Source organism: Ceratotherium simum, chromosome 14 (assembly GCF_057802395.1).
Source record: "Ceratotherium simum simum isolate JZ-2026a chromosome 14, ASM5780239v1, whole genome shotgun sequence".
Lineage (NCBI taxonomy): Eukaryota > Metazoa > Chordata > Mammalia > Perissodactyla > Rhinocerotidae > Ceratotherium > Ceratotherium simum.
The window spans coordinates 4,871,166-4,888,697 of NC_141913.1; the positions used below are offsets into that span (position 1 = coordinate 4,871,166).

The following is a 17,532-nucleotide window of genomic DNA, read 5'->3' on the forward strand; positions in this document are numbered from 1 at the left end:
GTCATAGCAACTTTTCCAGAAATGAACTATTATTCTGAAATACAATCTATAAACCACATATGACTATATTTTGTAGCTCTTCATATATCTTAATTTTTCCTATGAGAAGTTTCAAATCAAACTTCCCAGACCAAACAACATCATTCTTTATGGACATGACAGTCCGTGCATCTGCAAACTCTGGTGAGGAGGAGGGATAGAATGAATAAACTGGCCATTATCCCAGAACTCTGTATGTGTGTGTGTGCAGGGCCTGATTATTTTAATTCTGAGCATGGAACAGATTTAACTATACAGAAGAGCAAGGGGGTTATGCAAAGACTCTGGAAAGAAAGGATTTTGTCTTATCCAACTTGGAGTTCTGGATACTGACTTTTAAAATCTTTACAATGTTGGGGCCGGCCCGGTGGCGGAGCAGTTAAGTGCACACGCTCTGCTGTGGCGGCCTGGGGTTTGCAGGTTCGGATCCCGGGCATGCACCGATGCACCCCGCATGTCAGGCCATGCTCTGGCGGCGTCCCACATAAAGTAGAGGAAGATGGGCATGGATCTTAGCCCAGGGACAATCTTTCTCAGCAAAAAGAGGAGGATTGGCATGGATGTTAGCTCGGGGCTGGTCTTCCTCACACAAAAACAAATCTTTACAATGTGGAAAGAAGCAAAAAGAATTATACCAACAGTGTTACCTTTTTAATTTCTCTGGTCAGCATGCATCTTTCAATTCTCAGAACGGTGGATATATCAATATGCTCCCTTGAAATGGAGTTAAGCCAAGTTGTGAAACTATCCACTGTTGCCAGAAACAGGACCCAGGTAAATTTCAAAATATTAAATATTCTCTTGATGATATTATCTAGGAGGAAAAAAAGCAACCAGATTTCAAAGGAACAAAGAACCATCAACCATTTTGCTGCTGTGTGGCGCAGTGATGTTTTACCAAAGGCAGACCTGGCTGTGGCCCTGTGCACCTCATACAGGTGGGGCACGTGACACTCAGCAAGACAGGGCCACAGGGGAGGACTGCAGGACAGGAGGCTATGGGTGGGTCTCTCCACACATGCACTGGCAGCATCAAAACCAACCTAGGGTAGAATTTTTACCCTTTGGTCAAAACATCAGTCAGAACAGGTCCATATACACACAATAGGTTTGATTAAAAGTAGAGATTGCATTCATGGAGATTTCTGTTATTGACACAGGGATAGAAATAGTCGGCATCTATCCAGGTAACTGCGTCCTTTAATGCTTTTTCTATGTTTCCTGAATAATTGTTGAAAAAAAGTCTGCTGATTCAGGAAGGCTTGGATGCTTCCCACTGCAGACGCATTTCAGTTAAGTCACCTTAAAGCTATTTTGTAGAGTACACATATGAAGAGTGTATCTAAACCACTGTATTATCTTCATCATTCTTATTTGATTGTACTTAGCTGCGCTAACAACAAAATTCTGCACATGGGATCAATCCTCTCCAACGGAAGCCGTGAGGTTCCTGATGTACTGAGGTTCTCTGCCTTATCTGTGGCTGTGCCTTGGGGAGCCCAGGAAACCTGCTCAGCTCAAACTGCCGTCGTGTCCATAACGTTGTCTCCACACAGCACACGCCTCTCCGGTGCCCTCAGAGAACGTAACACCAGCTCCTCGATCGCTGACAAGATTTGAGGAGGTTCCATAACTGTGACCTCACTTATTTTAGGTCAGAATCAAAATAAAAGAGGGAAGATCCCATATTAACTGTCTGTCCTAGTCATTCATTCGTGTAACCAATGGTTTCTCAACTGGGATGCAAGGAATCCTTCAACATGTTTCACCAAATTTCAATCAGTGTGCAATTTTTTTATTTGGCACTTAAAAATTTCAGTCTTATTAACTATTTCAAACACTGACTGTGATAAAGGGAATACTTAGTGAACATGGCAGTGAATTAAGAATTGCCTTACTGTTTATTAAAAAAAAAACAAAACAACAAATCACCACTACCACCACCAACACCAAGAAAGACAGCTTGTATCTTTCACCTTTCCCCTCATCAAAAAGAAAAAGAAAACCAGATTCAAGTGTTATAGTAAAATCTTAAGGAATTATGATTAATGATTATCATTTGGAATTGTAGTTTAAAATCATTAATATAGCATGGAGAAAAGGGCAAAATTCACTGAGATAAGCGTTTATGATCCTGGGCAGGGCCGGATAGTAAATATTTTCAGCTTTGCAGGCCATACTGTCTTTGTTGCAACTACTCATGTCTGTTGTTGTGTTTGAAAGCAGCCCCAGACAAAGAATGAATTGTCTATGAATGGGCATGGCTGGGTTTCTAATAGAACTTTATTTATGGACACTGAAACTTGAATTTCATAATTTTCATATGTCATGAAATACTCTTCCTCTTTTGATTTTTTTCAGCCATTAAAAATTATAAAAGTCATCCTTAGATAACAAGCCTCATAAAAAACAGGTGGCAGGTGGGATTTGGCCCAGGGGTCATATAGTTTTCTGACCTCTAATCCAGTGTAATCAGATGCAACCACTGAATGACTTACCCTGCTCTCCACTAATCCTCTCTCTCTACTTTAAAGACCACAGTGTGAATCAGAGTTTGACTTTGTAATTGAAAAAAAAGTTCTTTATGAATTGGGTGGCCTAGAAGGAAGGCAGAATGTCTCTCAGGTTAAAGGTTTGCCCTTTTCAAAAGGAAAACCATCAACAGGAAGTTTAGCTATGAATGGTATGGCCTCCAGACAGAGTCCAGATGGGTAAGGTGGAGACAAAGAAGAGTTGAACAGTTCTACCTACTGAAGTAACAGGAATCTTGGAGTTGTCAGCTGGTACCTGGAGAAGAAAACTGGGAATCTGCAAAAGGAGATGGGGGGATGATCTAGTGAAGCCAGGCCCCAAGGAACCAGCTGGTGAGAGATCTGCTCAGGTGGGAAGAGTGATGGCTGACTTTCTCTTTGAAGTTGTTTCCTGCCTGTGCTGTCACTACCCCACTGTCCCCAACACCTCTGTAAAACTGTGTCGCACCTAACAGTCACACCTGAGGTGTACTTCAGGGAGCAGGGACATGAGAGAGTATCCTTTGTTGAGCAAAGAAGCCCAGGAAGGGAACAGCTGCTAGATGAAGCTGGAAGGAGTGAGGAGCTACAGATTCCACAGAAGAGCAATTCTGAGCAAGGGAGGAACACTTGAATTTCTCTTTTGACCCCACACCCCTATTCTTGTTTTATTCTTGAGTAAGGTATGCATTTCCCACAGGAGTTTGGATGGAACCTCTAGCTGTTTTGTGCAGACATAAAAGGAAAGTTTGGCCCCCGGAGGCTGGAGGACTTGGGGTTACACCTACTAATAAACTTTAGCAGCATCTTGTATTTTTGACAACTTATTTTTTTTCTCATATTTACAATTATTTTCTTAGCGGTGGTAAAGATAAACACTTATTTCACAGTTTTGCTTATGGTGGTTTGATGGCAAAACTAAAATTGCTGTGTTGGAGACACACATAACATTCACTTTAATAATTTGGAGGATCACAAACTCACATGTGAAATTAGAATTTCTATTTTTATTTATTTTTTAACCATAGAGGCAGTAGAGTGTAGTGGTTAAGAGCACAGACTGTGGATTCAGATTCTTTGGGTTCAAATCCCAACTCTACCCCTTAGTGGTGGTGTAGACTAGAAAAAGTCAGCTAATCTTCTTCGGCCTCAGTTTTTATCGGTTAAAAAGGGTTTTTGAGGGTGTTAAACAACTTAATGAGCCCAAACCTCTTGGAAAAGTACCTGGCAAAGAAGATGTGCACTCTAAAGTGTTAGCCACTATCATTGTATAGAACTTCGCAGCAATAATAGATTATCTGGCTCCATATACATGTGAGTCAAATTATCCGGAAATGGAGGCCAGGTTTAACGATTGTGCCACAGATGGTGTTAGACAGCCTTCGAGAAGTCTCATTTTGTGCCAGCAGATGGCATCCTTGGAAGTATTGTGTCCAGAGTAAAAGAGCCTGAAAATCTTGCCTGCTGATAATGATGAACACAGGCATTCCAACCCCATGAGACAGAGGAACCGGCATGTCTATGGAACTAGAGAGGCATTTAAGTTCATTTCATTGGGAAGTTTTTGTTTTGCCTTTTTTTTTCCTGCATGGAGAAATCTTCCTCCCAATCACATACTACGTGAAGCTCCAAAGGCACTGTGACTGGGGGGATGTTAGAGGACATGGATTCTGTCCCTGGCTCTGTCACTTAGTAGCTGTGGAATGCTGAGCAAACTCACTGGGATTTGGTTTCCCCTCATAAAATGAGGAGGCTGGCCCAAGCTTCTAAAGTACCTATCATTTCCCCAACTATACTTACCTCTCATTTAACTCCTTCTTTCCAGGTTCTTTAAAATTAATTGTCAATATTTTTTGTGCCTCTATTCTGATGGCTTCCATGGGGCATTTCTGATTTTCTCCCTAAACCCCCCTTTCATAGGTACTTGGATAAAGGAATTTACAAACCAGCTCTAATCCAACAGCAAAGATCAGATCTACTTTGAGAGTCATTTGCAGCTTCACTAGAGATGAGATTTCAAGGGACACTGATTATTTAGTGGTAGTCTGGAGCAGGATCTGATTATTCTCAGGCAGCCTTCCACTACATACCATCCGGGCAAGTGTCATTGTCAAATAGCCCCGCTCGTATTTGTCTTCATTTGTTACCTGGTCCATCAGACTTCTTTTTGACTGGTTCATCCTCTCGATCTTCCCACTCTACGGGACCTGCCAAGTGTGTTAACAAACATGAGTTAGATCTTTTGAGGGTAAATTGCATGCCAACACTTTTCTTCTGGATTAAAAGGGATTTTAAAATTAATCCAGAGCATTCTGCCTATTTAGGAGTTCCTGGGGAAAAGGTGTAAGAATGCATAGCTTTCAGATTCTCTTTACTCCATTCCAGAATAAGAATCATGTATACAGGGGTGGTAAGCTATAATCCGCTGGTCAAATCTTGTCACCTTTCTGTTGTTAAACGGACTGTGAGTTCAGAATGGTTTTTATATTTTTAATAGTAAAAAAAATCTAAAAAAGAATAACGTTTTGTACTTGTGAAAATTACACAAAATTCAAATTTTAATGGAGCAAAGCCACACCATTTGTTTATGTATAGTCTGTGGCTGTTTTAGCCCAACAATGGCAGAGTTGAGTTGCAACAAAGACTTATGGTGTGCAAAACTTAAAATATTTACTATCAGGCCCTTTACAGAAAAAATGTGCCGATTCTTGATACATACTATGAAATTTTAATTTTGAATACCTTGGGATAATGTTACAGATTTTAGTTTGTCACTCCCTAAAATGACATCATAGGGTTTCATTTTAATTTTTAGCCTCTTATTTGAGGCTAAAGTTGTCATATCTAGCAAATAAAAATACGGGACACCCAATTAAATTTGAGCTTAAGATACATAACAAATAATTTTTTAGTATAAGTTCTGTGCAATATGCCCACATTACACTTAAGCTAAAAAATTATTTGTTTTTTATCTAAAAAAGTCAAATTTAACTGGGCTTCTTGAATTTTATCTGGTAACCCTATCTAAGACCATTCATGATCTGACTCCAGTTAATCTTCCCAAACTTATTTTCTGCTGTGCTATTTTCTACTACTCTGTCTCACATCTCGTCTCTACCAGCTAAGCTGACCTACTCTTTGTTTTTCATACATGGTCTTGCTTTCTTCTCCCAGAACGTCAGGCTTTATTCAAACGCTATCTTTTTTTTCATTGCATTCTCTTACACTCTTGGCTACAAGTAATCTTTTCTCCCTCTGGTCCCATGCTATTTCATCTTATTTTGTAAATGGAACTTCGTGGTTTCTATGTCATTGGGGATTTTTTTACACTTGTGTTTAAGAGAGAAGGGTCTAGAGCCAGGATGCCTGGTGTGAATTCCAGACCCACCACTCACTGAATGGCTGTGTGACCTGAGGCACTTCCTTCCCTCTTGGGGACCTCCTTTCCTCATCCCTGTAGAGCAGGGAGAACAAAATGCCCCTGGGCCATTGTGAGGGTCAAATGAGTTACTGTAGAGAAAGCACGGACATCAGCACCTGGCCCACTGGAGGGACAGAATCTGTGTGCTTCATCTGTCCGAAAGAAACCTACCAGAGACGACGCCTTGTACCAAGAAGATGCTGAATAAATATTTATTAAAGGACTAAATAAACATTTATTTCAGCCCCGATATCTTTGAATTATTGCTGTCTTTGATTTGTAGGTAAACAGTGGTGCACCTGCACATAAAATCACCTTCATGATACAGAGGAATATTTACAAGATGACTAGAGGACACATTTTTAAAACTGGTCAAACAATTTTGGAAGAACAAATGTCTGAGAATAGCAAACACAATTTTGAAAAAAAAAACAAACGGGAGTTGTGAGGGGAGTTTGGAATTAAATATTAAAACTAACTCTATAGCTACTGGACTCAAAAACAGAGGACATTGGCCCAGAGCAATAATAGGACAGTGGATCAGAATACAGAGTCCAGAAACACATCTAAGAATAAATGGGAGCCTAATACTGACAAAAGTAGCATTTAAATGCAATAGAAAAAGGAAGACTCATTTAATAAACAAGGATAGCATAATTGCCTATCCATCTAAAAGTGAACAAATTAGATCTCTACTTCATGAATATAAAAACTTCAAAATGTAAATAAAATTAGGAGGAAATATAGGAAAACATTAACATAATATTTGAAGGGAGACTTTCTTAAGCAAGATGGAAACCTTGAAACTGCAAAAACAAATGTAGACATCAGAAAAAATTAAGGATTGTTTAGATAACATACTCCATAAACAAAATCAAAAGATAAGCTTTGGGTTGGAAAAAGTATTTGTAATAAATGAAAAAAGGATAATATCCCTAACATGTAAACATTTTCTAGATTAAGAAGGACAAACAACCCAACAGAATGATATTATGGAAAATGATAAAAATGTTTAAATCTTAGATTAGGAAGTACAAATTACCAAGAAAATAAAAAATGTTCAGTCTCATTACTTAGAAAAATTCAAATGAAAATAAAAGCCATTTATCATCCCTGAGAAAGACAAACAATAACAAGAGTAATAATACCCTTCTGGATAAAGCTATAGGGAAATGGACACTCCTGTACCTTACACATGTGAGTGTAAATTACTAAAACCTTGTATGAAACTGTCTATTAAAGTAAAAAAAGGCAGATCCTTTAACCCAGTAACCCCACTTTCGATAATCTATTCTGTGGAAAGCACATGTTCTTCCCGACCTTTTGCTATGCATTTAAATACACACACATACATGTACAACTGTATACAAATTTTTGTGCAAGGATATCTATGCTAGCGTTGTTCACTGTGGCAAAAATCTGCAAGCAAACTTTATGTCCATTGTGATGGAATAATTGAATGAATAATGCATATCCATATTATAGAATATTTTGCAGCTATTAAAGAAGAATGGTGGATTGTAATTAGTATTTGGGTGGTGAACATGAGAACACGACGTAATCCATGCAGAAATAGAAGTATAATGATGTACACCTGAATTTTATACAATGTTATAAACCAATGTTACTGCAATAAATAAAAACAAACAAACGAACAAACAAAAAAAATGATATCGTTTTATAAATACTTAATTGGAGAAATGTTCACAATACACTGCTGATGAACCTACAAGAGTACTTTGTATAGCCTGAGCTCATTTTTGAAAGACAAACAAAGGAAACCATGCCTGCACAAATGTACATGTGCACCTGAGTAAGGAATGGAGTGAACACAACATATTGTGAGGATTTGGCACCTGAGGGGATGGGTTTCCAAGGCAGATTCTGCATCTACTTCTTTACTGCTTGACTTGTTACATCAGCCGTGTCTTAATTTTGTCTTTTTAAACCAATAAATCAAAATAAAATTAAAGTTACCAGGAGGTAGCAGGGAGCAGAATGGTCAAAAAGGAGAGAGGTTTTGCAATTAGAGCTCCATTAGAAATTATGTTTTCCTTCTCTTTTATTTTTTAATGCATTTTTAATTTCACAAGGCATTGATATATATGTTTTCCTTGTAAAGATTCAAAATATAACAGATAAGCCTAAAATTCCCTTTAAGAATACCACTTAACCTCAGTCTCTCTACCCCTCCCCCAAGAAGTAACCACTGTTATTAATTTGCTAAGTATTCTTCCTGATCTTTCTCTTGCATTTATACACTATTATATGCACCCATTAAAAATGCAAAATATTGTCTTGAGGTGCTTTGGTTTCCTTTGTTTCATAAATGGTTTTATAACGTGCATGCTATTTTGCAACACAATGTTTTTCATTTAATAATAGGTCAGGAATTATTTTCCAAGTCAGTTCAAAGTAATCCATCTCATTTCTTAAACTACTGAGTAGTATTCTATAATATATTGGTAACATAATTTACTTGACTCTTCTTTATGTGAGCGTTTAGGATTTTTCCAAATTTTTGTTAGTAGCAAACAATGGTGAATGTTCTTAGACATGTGTCCTTGTGCACATGTACAAATATTGCTTCAGGTTAAGCCACGCACCTAGAAGTGGGCCTGATCTTTAGTAGGACAAGTACATTTTAAATGTTCATAGATATTGGCTCACTACTCTTCAAAGTGGATGTACTACTCTACAACACCGCTCGCTCACAGTGCGTGCAAACACTTATCTTCCCACCAGCTCCAAACAGTGATATTATAAAATGTTCAGGTTCTTGCCAATCTGATAGGCAAAAAAACCAATATGTCAAAATATTTAGTTTGTGTTTCTCGTATTACTGGTGAAGCTGAGTATCTTATGGCCATTTATATTTTCTGATCTGAGAACTGGTTTTCATATCCATTCATCTATTGAGTGGAATTTTTCTTTTCCTGATTTTTAGGAGTTCTTAGTATATCCAGAATACTAACCTTTAGTAGGATACATATAATGAAAATATTTTTCTTGAGTGCCCCACTTGCACTTCGACTTTGCTTTTGGTGTGTTTTGTTGTAGTTTGGAATTATCACCCCCTGAGAAATGTGTCCCTATCGTATGTTTTCCAGTGTTTCGGTATCATGTTGCATGTGGCATTGGTAGTTATGTTCCATTTCTGATTCCTGATCACTAAGCGTGTAATATCCCTCTCCTGCACCCCTTTTCTTCTTGATCAAATTGTCAAAGGTTCATCTTTCTTACTAGTTTTTCCCAAGAACAGCTTTTCACTTAATGATCTGGTCTCGTCTTGCATTTCTTTTCTATGACTTAATAACCACCTAAAGATTAATTTTTTCCTTCTACTTTCTTTGGGTTTATTTTGCCCCCCTCTTTTCCAATTTTATGAAATGCTTCTTAACTTAAATTCAGGTTTTAATTTATTCCAGCATCAGACACGAGCAAGTAAGTACAGGTAAAAACCCTTTGCACTCTTCAGAATTTAAGAATTTCATTCCTCCAAAGCTTCTGTCTTTGCAGTTCCTCTTTTGTAGTCAAGGGCCACAGAAACGAAACGGGGGTGCTGGCGAGGCTGCTGCACCCCCTGACACTCACCCTCCCCAGATCCCTTTCTCCTGCGTTTCTGACCTTCTCTTGCAGACCTTTTTTTCTCTTTGCGCCTCTGACGGAGTGCTGTTTTAGGGTCAGTAATCCAGGCTTGATAAACAAACTGAAGGGGGAAAGTTCAATTATTTTCTGGCTTTTTAATAATTTGAATTAAAAGAAAAGGAACCAACACCAAGCTTCCTGACTTTCAGAAATATTTTTTCTCCCAATGCAAAATAAATATCCCTCTCCCGCACCCCTCAGTATTCTCAGCTGACCTGTGCTATTTCCATTATCATGAAATAAAATATGCAAACAGATGCTGTAGGAATATGTTTCATGAGCTGTCACAGGCAATCATGAGATACTCTGGGAATATACCAACCATTTCTCCCAAGTCCCCACACACATCACCATTTGTGGGACTTAGTTACCAATTCTTTTTCATTACACACAATAGGAATAAACTGGAAGCCTTGCTAAGTATAAATAGAGTAGTTTTCTCTCATTGCAAATAAACTTTCAGTCAAAAACAAAACAACATCTTTTACTCATTTACTTTGGGAAAATAGTTTTGTATATTTGATACTCTTGTGAATAACAGCTATTATCAGCAACTTGAGAAAGGGCTTTGTAGATTGATTAGATTTGGAGAGGAAAAATAATGTGGTATCGAGGTTAAGGAGTTATTCCAGGATGGTATGGAAGGAAAACTATGGTGCTTTTGGTTGCCTTTTGTCATTTTCGTTCAAGAGCTGAAATATAGTTGCATTAGTATATTATAACCAATAACCACAACAGAGCAATTTTGAACAGCCCCCCACCAATAGTCTCCCAAGTCATGCAGAATGAACACAAAGAAAACCTTGATATGCAAAATCAGCCATCTATGATCATGAAGCCAAGCAGGCATGCTCCTCATGCACCCGCAAACACACCTGCGTCTCAGGGAAGCTGGGTTTTCTACTGTGATGATAAAGTTAAAGGAATGTTTCATGGGGGTGCTTGTAAACCCAGATTCTATATTATTTTCAAATTTCTGAAATCTTTGAAAAACACAGTATAAGCAAACCACTGGCATTGTGATGTCATTAAAAATAAAGAGGGATTCAACTTTTCCATATATGGAAATGTAAAGGTCATAGGTTACTAAAACAGAACATTTCTTTTTTCTCACTGGTAGAAATCTGAATCTTATGGGCAATTAACCATGTAACATCTGTATTATTTCTGAATAACAAACCCAGGAGGCAAAAAAAATTATCCTATTTTATGCCAAAAACATATTTTGAAAAACGAGAAGATGAACTGGAATTTGAAGAAGCACGAACTCAAGGAATTCATGGTAGATGTCTATTGAGCATGTTGTCAGGAATTCTATCAAGAATATCTCTGAGGTTTAGTACATTAATAAGCAAACTTACTTCAGGAAAATATTAATTCTTTAAAAAAACTGAACTGCTAAAGGTAAGAAATTTTCAGGCTTAAGAGCAACATATGATGACATATCCTTCAAAAAAAGTGTTATTACACTATTGCTTTAGATAATGTAAGAATGCCAAAAATAGAAAATAAAAAAGTAATTCAGGATTTGTGAATATAATAGGAGTGCAAGTTGGAGGAATTCTTTTGCTCTGAAAAAAATGAAATCACTGGGAGGGAGGCTGAGAAGGAGAGAGAGAAGAGGATGTTTAGGATAGAAGTGAAGAGGTGTTATAGAAAGGGTGAGTGCCAGAAACTTTTTCTCTTATTAAAAGGAAGCTCCTGGTTCTCCATATAATCCCTAAATGATTAAGCCTATCAGTGCTTTCTTGTTGAGATGAGAATTTAGATAGTGCAAGTAAGAGGAAATGAAGGAGAGAGAGAGAATCTTATGATAGGTCCTTATTTGTAGGCAAATTATCTTGATGTTTGGAAATACAAACATTTTATAGTTCCAGGGTCAGTCCGACTGTCTCAGGAAAAAGTTGATAATGAAGGAATAAGAGGAGACATTCAATTCTTACTGGGTCAAAAAATGTAAGTTTCTTACTGAAACTTCTCAATTCTTACATTGCAACTGTAACTATCATCCAATTTCATGGGTTTCCCTGGGGAATTAAACACGTGCACCACTAACCATAAGTAGAAAAATGCATGAAAATGTACATAAATCATCTTTGGCTTCTCCAAACTGCCACTATTGTGTATTCCCAACTTTATCTTAAATGCTATCATAAATATTAGGGAAAAACGGGATTCATTTTACTGAAAACCTATTATGCAAAAAGCATTTAATTTTTAAAATGGGACAATTTTATCGAAGTGGAGATCCTTAACTAAAAATGGCTAAGGTTCATAAACTGTCCTTTGATTCAAATGTAATCTAGGACTTTCTTTATGTTGTAAGAAGATTTTTTTTTTAAAGTAAGATGGGGGATAATTCTATTGCAATCTTTCACATGAATTATCAAAGATAAATGGAGAGACTCATATGGTAGTCATAAAAGGGAAAAGAAAGAATCCTGGGGTGGTGGCAACAGTGAATATTACACTGAAAACCAGAATCCTGGCATTTTAAGAATGGAAGAAACCTAGAGGTCTGGACCCTGCTGCTCAAGGTGGAGCAGCAGCTGTGCCTCACCTGGGGGCTAGAGAGAGACAGACTTTCCGGTCCCACCGGGGCTGCTGAATTTAAATAACTTGCATTCAAATAAGATCCTAGGCAAAATGTGAGAAGCACTGGTCTTCCTCACTGTCCAAACCATTCGCTTAACACTTAAGGAGCATGAAGACCTCCAAGTTTCAGTGTCTGCCCTAGATTAAGTCAGGAGAAACAGCTTTCCATAAAGTACAAGAATAGTAATTCATTATCTATGATTTTCAGTAACGAAGTGACTATAGCATAGGTATCTAGATAATTTCTGTTGGGCATTAGGTTCATTAACAAATAACTTTTTAACAGTTTTTTCAGCACCATCACTGAGGACGTGAGGTGAGGAGCTACACAGACTGTACATGGCAGCACAGCCTAGTGAGGTGCTGGGCTGACCTCAGAATAGCAAACGGAAGCCAAAAAGGAGATGAAGCAAAATGAGTCTTTTATTAGCTTATTCGTAATTTTACCAGCTTTCTGAGAAAATTTATCACACTTTTTACACATCATAACTGATGCATGCAACCAGATGTGACCCTTTGAAACTGAGATGTGACTTAGGCAAAACTATGAGACGGACAGAAAGTAGTGTGTATCTGCATTTTCTCTTTCTATTTTTTGATAGGCTCTGGTGTTGACTGAAAAACAAGAATCGAATAATAAGAAATTTGGCTTCTCAGAACTCTTTTTGGAAAAGTTTGCCTACTATGTTGAGTTGTCATAACTCCTTCACTGTGCGATCTCTAGAACAGGGAAAATGCAGATGAAGGGCAACAGGGGTCTGCTTGTCTACAGTTCTACGGAGCGGAGGGTCACACGCCACACACCAGTAAAACACCAAGTACCTTTGCAGCTCTGATTAAATACTGAAGAATAGTTTTGGGAAGTTTAAGGACAGACTTTGGCAAGGCTAAAATGGCTGACGCAAACTTCCCAATAGCTCTCTACAAAGAAGGACAAAGCAAGAGCAATTAGTAGGAAAAAACCAAAAACTAAGAATTTAATATATGACGTCAGTATGAGTTTGTCTCTACAATTACATCAACCAGGTTAAAATGTGCCCATCATGGAAGCTAGAATAAAATGTGCACTGCTTGTAAGTTAGGAATAAAGAAAAGTCAATCATTGCATGTAATCCATATGGTGAAGATGATCATGTTCTCTCCTTTGCTGCATGATGAGTGATGGTGAGAAAAAACCTCATTAGAACAAAAATAAACAAGTTAAGTCATTAGTAGTTGACAAGCCAGCCACACGCATGCACACAGACACAGTCATCAAAAAACACACACAGATAGCGATGGGGCCAGTGAGAAAGCACCAGAGCGAGGTGTCTCTGTGAATAATTTAGTTCTTCCATTTCACTGGGAAGATGGGGTGGATGTAATCTGCCAGCTTGAGAGGACCTGGCCAGCAAACTGACAGTGGCTTATCATGGACACATCATGTAGCTGACAGATATTGTTCTATGTGCTTTATAGTACAACAAACGGGAAACACCAGTCCTAGGATGTGGCTCCTTCATCAGAGAAATATATACCAAGCTTTCATCCCATATGTAACTCTACTGACAAAGCCTCATCTTTAACAAGCATGAATTATATATTCACTGGCTACAATATATTAGACTGGTGATCTATATAGTTGAAAATGATACGGCAGATTCTGAAAAAGAAAAGCAGTTAAGCTGAAAAGACCAGAACTGTGCTAGATATTTTCATAAATTCTCAAATCTTTAGAAATACAAATGAAACTGATTTTCAAAATTTGGAGCAATATTTAAATGATCGTTTCTTTCAAAATGAAGCAAGTATTTTTTTTCATGATCCACAATTTCACATATCAAAATGTACATCCACTCAAGCAATCCAAAGCAATGCCAGAGAAGTCTTCTTCAGTCCTACTTGCAACAAAAAAATAAAGTTCACCCAAGGAAGCTTTATTTTTTGTTTATAGCATCAGAAAATGTTTTGATGCCAGTGAATGAAGACCTGACTGGAACACTGTTCTTGCACGGCACTAATTCTGACAATGCTGAGAGCAAGCAGCATTATACTTTAATGAGAAATAAACAATTTTGGATGTAAATCAGAAGCTTCTGGGAGCTATAACACATATGACCATGGCAGAAGAATTCTAGGCCTGCAATTAAGGTGTGTCAAAAAGAAAAACTCTCCCAACAAGCAAAGGACATGGTTTCCCCAACCCTAGAATTACCTGGAAAGCTGACCTTCTTGGAGGTTCTTCATCTTCCTTTCTAAATTCTTCCTCTTCCTCCTCTTCACTATCCGTTTCAAACAAATAATAATCTCCACTCCTGACCACTAAGCAAAACAAAATATTTTCTTATTTCTTGAACGAGATATGAGGTAATTGGGGGCTTATTAATGAAATGCTCCCCCCCCCACACACACACCAAAGATACACAAATTGTCCATAAAAGGACCAGAGCAAGAGATGTTGGTAGGGAGAAAAAAACCAGAGATGAACAGAACGCATTCTGGCTAATGCTATGTGGTGTTGGCATGACTGGGTCTACATAGCACAAGGCCTTGTCTATGCCACGTAAGAGAACTGGCTACTACCGGGCTCATCTGGTATTTTCCTCCTTCTTCATTGGAAATTCTACACAGATGCATCAGATCAACTCTGAAGCAACCAGTTTTGTTACTAAGATGGCCAAAACAATTGAAAATTATTGCTTCACAATTCATAAATTTTGGTCCTTTAGACAAGGCCAAAGTGAAGAGGAGAATTTGGTGTCCTCTGAAGGGGTCCAAATTGTTGTAGAAAAGCCAATCTGGATGATCCAGGACCAAGAATCAGTGTCACCAACCTCCTACTTCACTTCATACGCTGCAGACCTGGCTTCTCCAAATGTGAAACAAGGAACATAATATATATGGCAAGACATCTAAGAGAATTTAAAAAAAAAAATCACACATTTCCATGAGGAGGAAATGGGCAGGTAACAATAAAAAAGTACAACCACAAAAACACCACCACCACTCTGTCTATTTCTACGCATAGCATGGGACAGACTGAGGCATGGCAGACAGGGTCCATACTGTTTAGCACTGTTGGGCTTCTGGTCAACCAGGAGCTCCCCAGCGGCTTCTGAAGTGTGAAGAGAACTGTCCTGACCATAAGACACAGAGCACAAACAGTGTGGACCACCTTGTCTTGCCTGACATTTTCCCTTCAGAACATACTGCTGTGTTAAGAGTTGGGAGTAGAGAAAGCTGAAATGTCCAGAGATTTAAAGAAGTTTGAGAATCAAATCTTTACCAGTTTGATCATTATTTTGAGTTTGTCAGAGAAAAGAGACCCAGCATATACATTTCTGATGCTACAAGAACTGTACCACCATTTGTGTGTACCACCATAAAACACATTAATATTTTCAAGTTATGTTCAAGTTTTCAAATGCTGAGGTGTCTTTTGGATGACGTAACAGGATGTCTTTAGTTATCAGTTTGGACTTATACATTGTAAAGTAATGGAAAACCTTGGCTTGCTCTAAATTAGTTGCTTCAATATCACTAAACATGATCAAAAGGTCAGTAATTTTGCCCATGATTTCAGACGTATCTGAAGCCTCCATCCACGAAGATGCAGAGTGAGTGAATTGGGCCTTATATCCTTGAACAGAAGCACTGTAATCTGTCATTTTTATTTTGAAGAAAGAAACAGGCTCAGAGTACTGGGCCCAGGCCTGAGGAAATAAATGCAATACAACATAAGGTAAGAATAAGCGAGAACAAACCAAAGTCACAGCGTTACGTTTGACAGTGAGGAAGCCCATGAAAGTAACGCCTTCCTGTAAGCTCAGAGATTTGCAGGAAAGTCACATGGACTCTACGTCACATGGTCATTTGGTAAAAACAGAGTATTACAGATTGAGCATTTTACCCTCATTATAGGCTCGAAAATCAACAACAGCTTAAATGTATTCAATCATACCTTCTGTAACTTTTATTCATGTGGACACTGTGAGCCCAAACAGTTTTCATCTCAAATAGTATAACACTGATTTTATCATTTAAAAAACTTTACCAATTTGTATGTGAGAAGTAGAGTTAACACACTAGAAAAAGAAGGAAATGATAAAAAAAAAAGTTTCCTATTCCTTTATAAAATGTGATTGAAATAAAACTAGGAAAATAACAGACAATATTTTCTGTAGTGCTGTCTGCTAATACTAAGTACAGAAGCTCTTATATATACACGTTTGTTAGTTCAGACAGACATCCTGCCTCCAGCCTGTGTCCATACATACATCATGGACGTTGATGCTATTGCTGCACAACCAAGCATGAAAATAACTTTTAAAGTCTCACCACCTGTATGCACAGAAACTTGGCCCTTTATTTCAGATATTTAACATTAAAGTGAGCCTTGGCGTTGATTTAGGCAGTACTGAATTGACCCGGAGACATAAGACACTGGAGTGGAAGGTATCATTGAACAGCAATAATGCAATCACATGTGTGCACATAGGGATGGAAGTGGGAGATCTGTCAACTATAGACTATGATAAGATCTTGAATGCTTACCAATAATATGAACAACATAGCAACATCATTATATCGTCAATAGATTTACACAAGGGTATTCCAACTACACTTATTCTTACACTCAGCACCTCTAAGAAATATCTCTTTAAAAGCCCAGTGACTCAAGAGATCAGAAGAAGGGCTTTTAATAAAATGCTTCCAGATCTAAAGATAAATTTTGGAATTTGTTATGGTCTAAAAAATAAACCACATATTCATTCTTTTCCTTTCCTCACAAGCTTGTAAAAGGAAATACATTTTGTAGAAAAATTTTAACATCACGGTTAGAATCTGATTCCAAACTATGAATTACACACATTCCTGCATTATTGCACAGTAAGGTATTGTAACAAGGCACATTTAGTTTGATACCAATCTTCAAGAACTTGATATAATGAGGGTGAAATGAATCAGAAAATCTAAAGTCAATAACCTTTATAGGAAGTTCTCTAAATTATTACCAACATATAAGATGATTATCAAAGACCATATCCAATTCCTTCCAAAATGCAATGTTCAGGTGAGAAAACAAAAGACAACCACAATGATTGCAATGGGAATTTACCCCAAGTGAAAGCATAAAACATTCAGTACGACATAATTTTGAAATGGATAGGTCTCTCTACACTAGCAAAGGGCCCTTTCAAACAGAAAGATAGCATAGTTTACTTGTGACTTGATAGAAACAGGCATACAGTGCACTGCAGTATTAAATCATCAGCGTGATGAACATGGCAATGGACAACAAATTAGAGTCACATAAAATTTCCACTTGAATCCTTGTCT

At 37.8% G+C, this 17,532-nt stretch overlaps 1 protein-coding gene across 1 annotated transcript in view; it reads right to left on the reverse strand.

The window, feature by feature from the left end:
• The window catches only part of PIEZO2 (piezo type mechanosensitive ion channel component 2), a 279,368-nt gene that overhangs the window by 42,767 nt on the left and 219,069 nt on the right, over window positions 1-17,532 (reverse strand). Inside the window, exons 29-31 of the mRNA XM_087439398.1 lie at window positions 14,408-14,514; window positions 13,036-13,134; window positions 4,640-4,747 (exon numbers count right to left, since the gene is read on the reverse strand). Of these exons, the coding sequence (XP_087295524.1) occupies window positions 4,640-4,747; window positions 13,036-13,134; window positions 14,408-14,514 (314 nt within the window). The remainder of the gene's footprint in view (window positions 1-4,639; window positions 4,748-13,035; window positions 13,135-14,407; window positions 14,515-17,532) is intronic.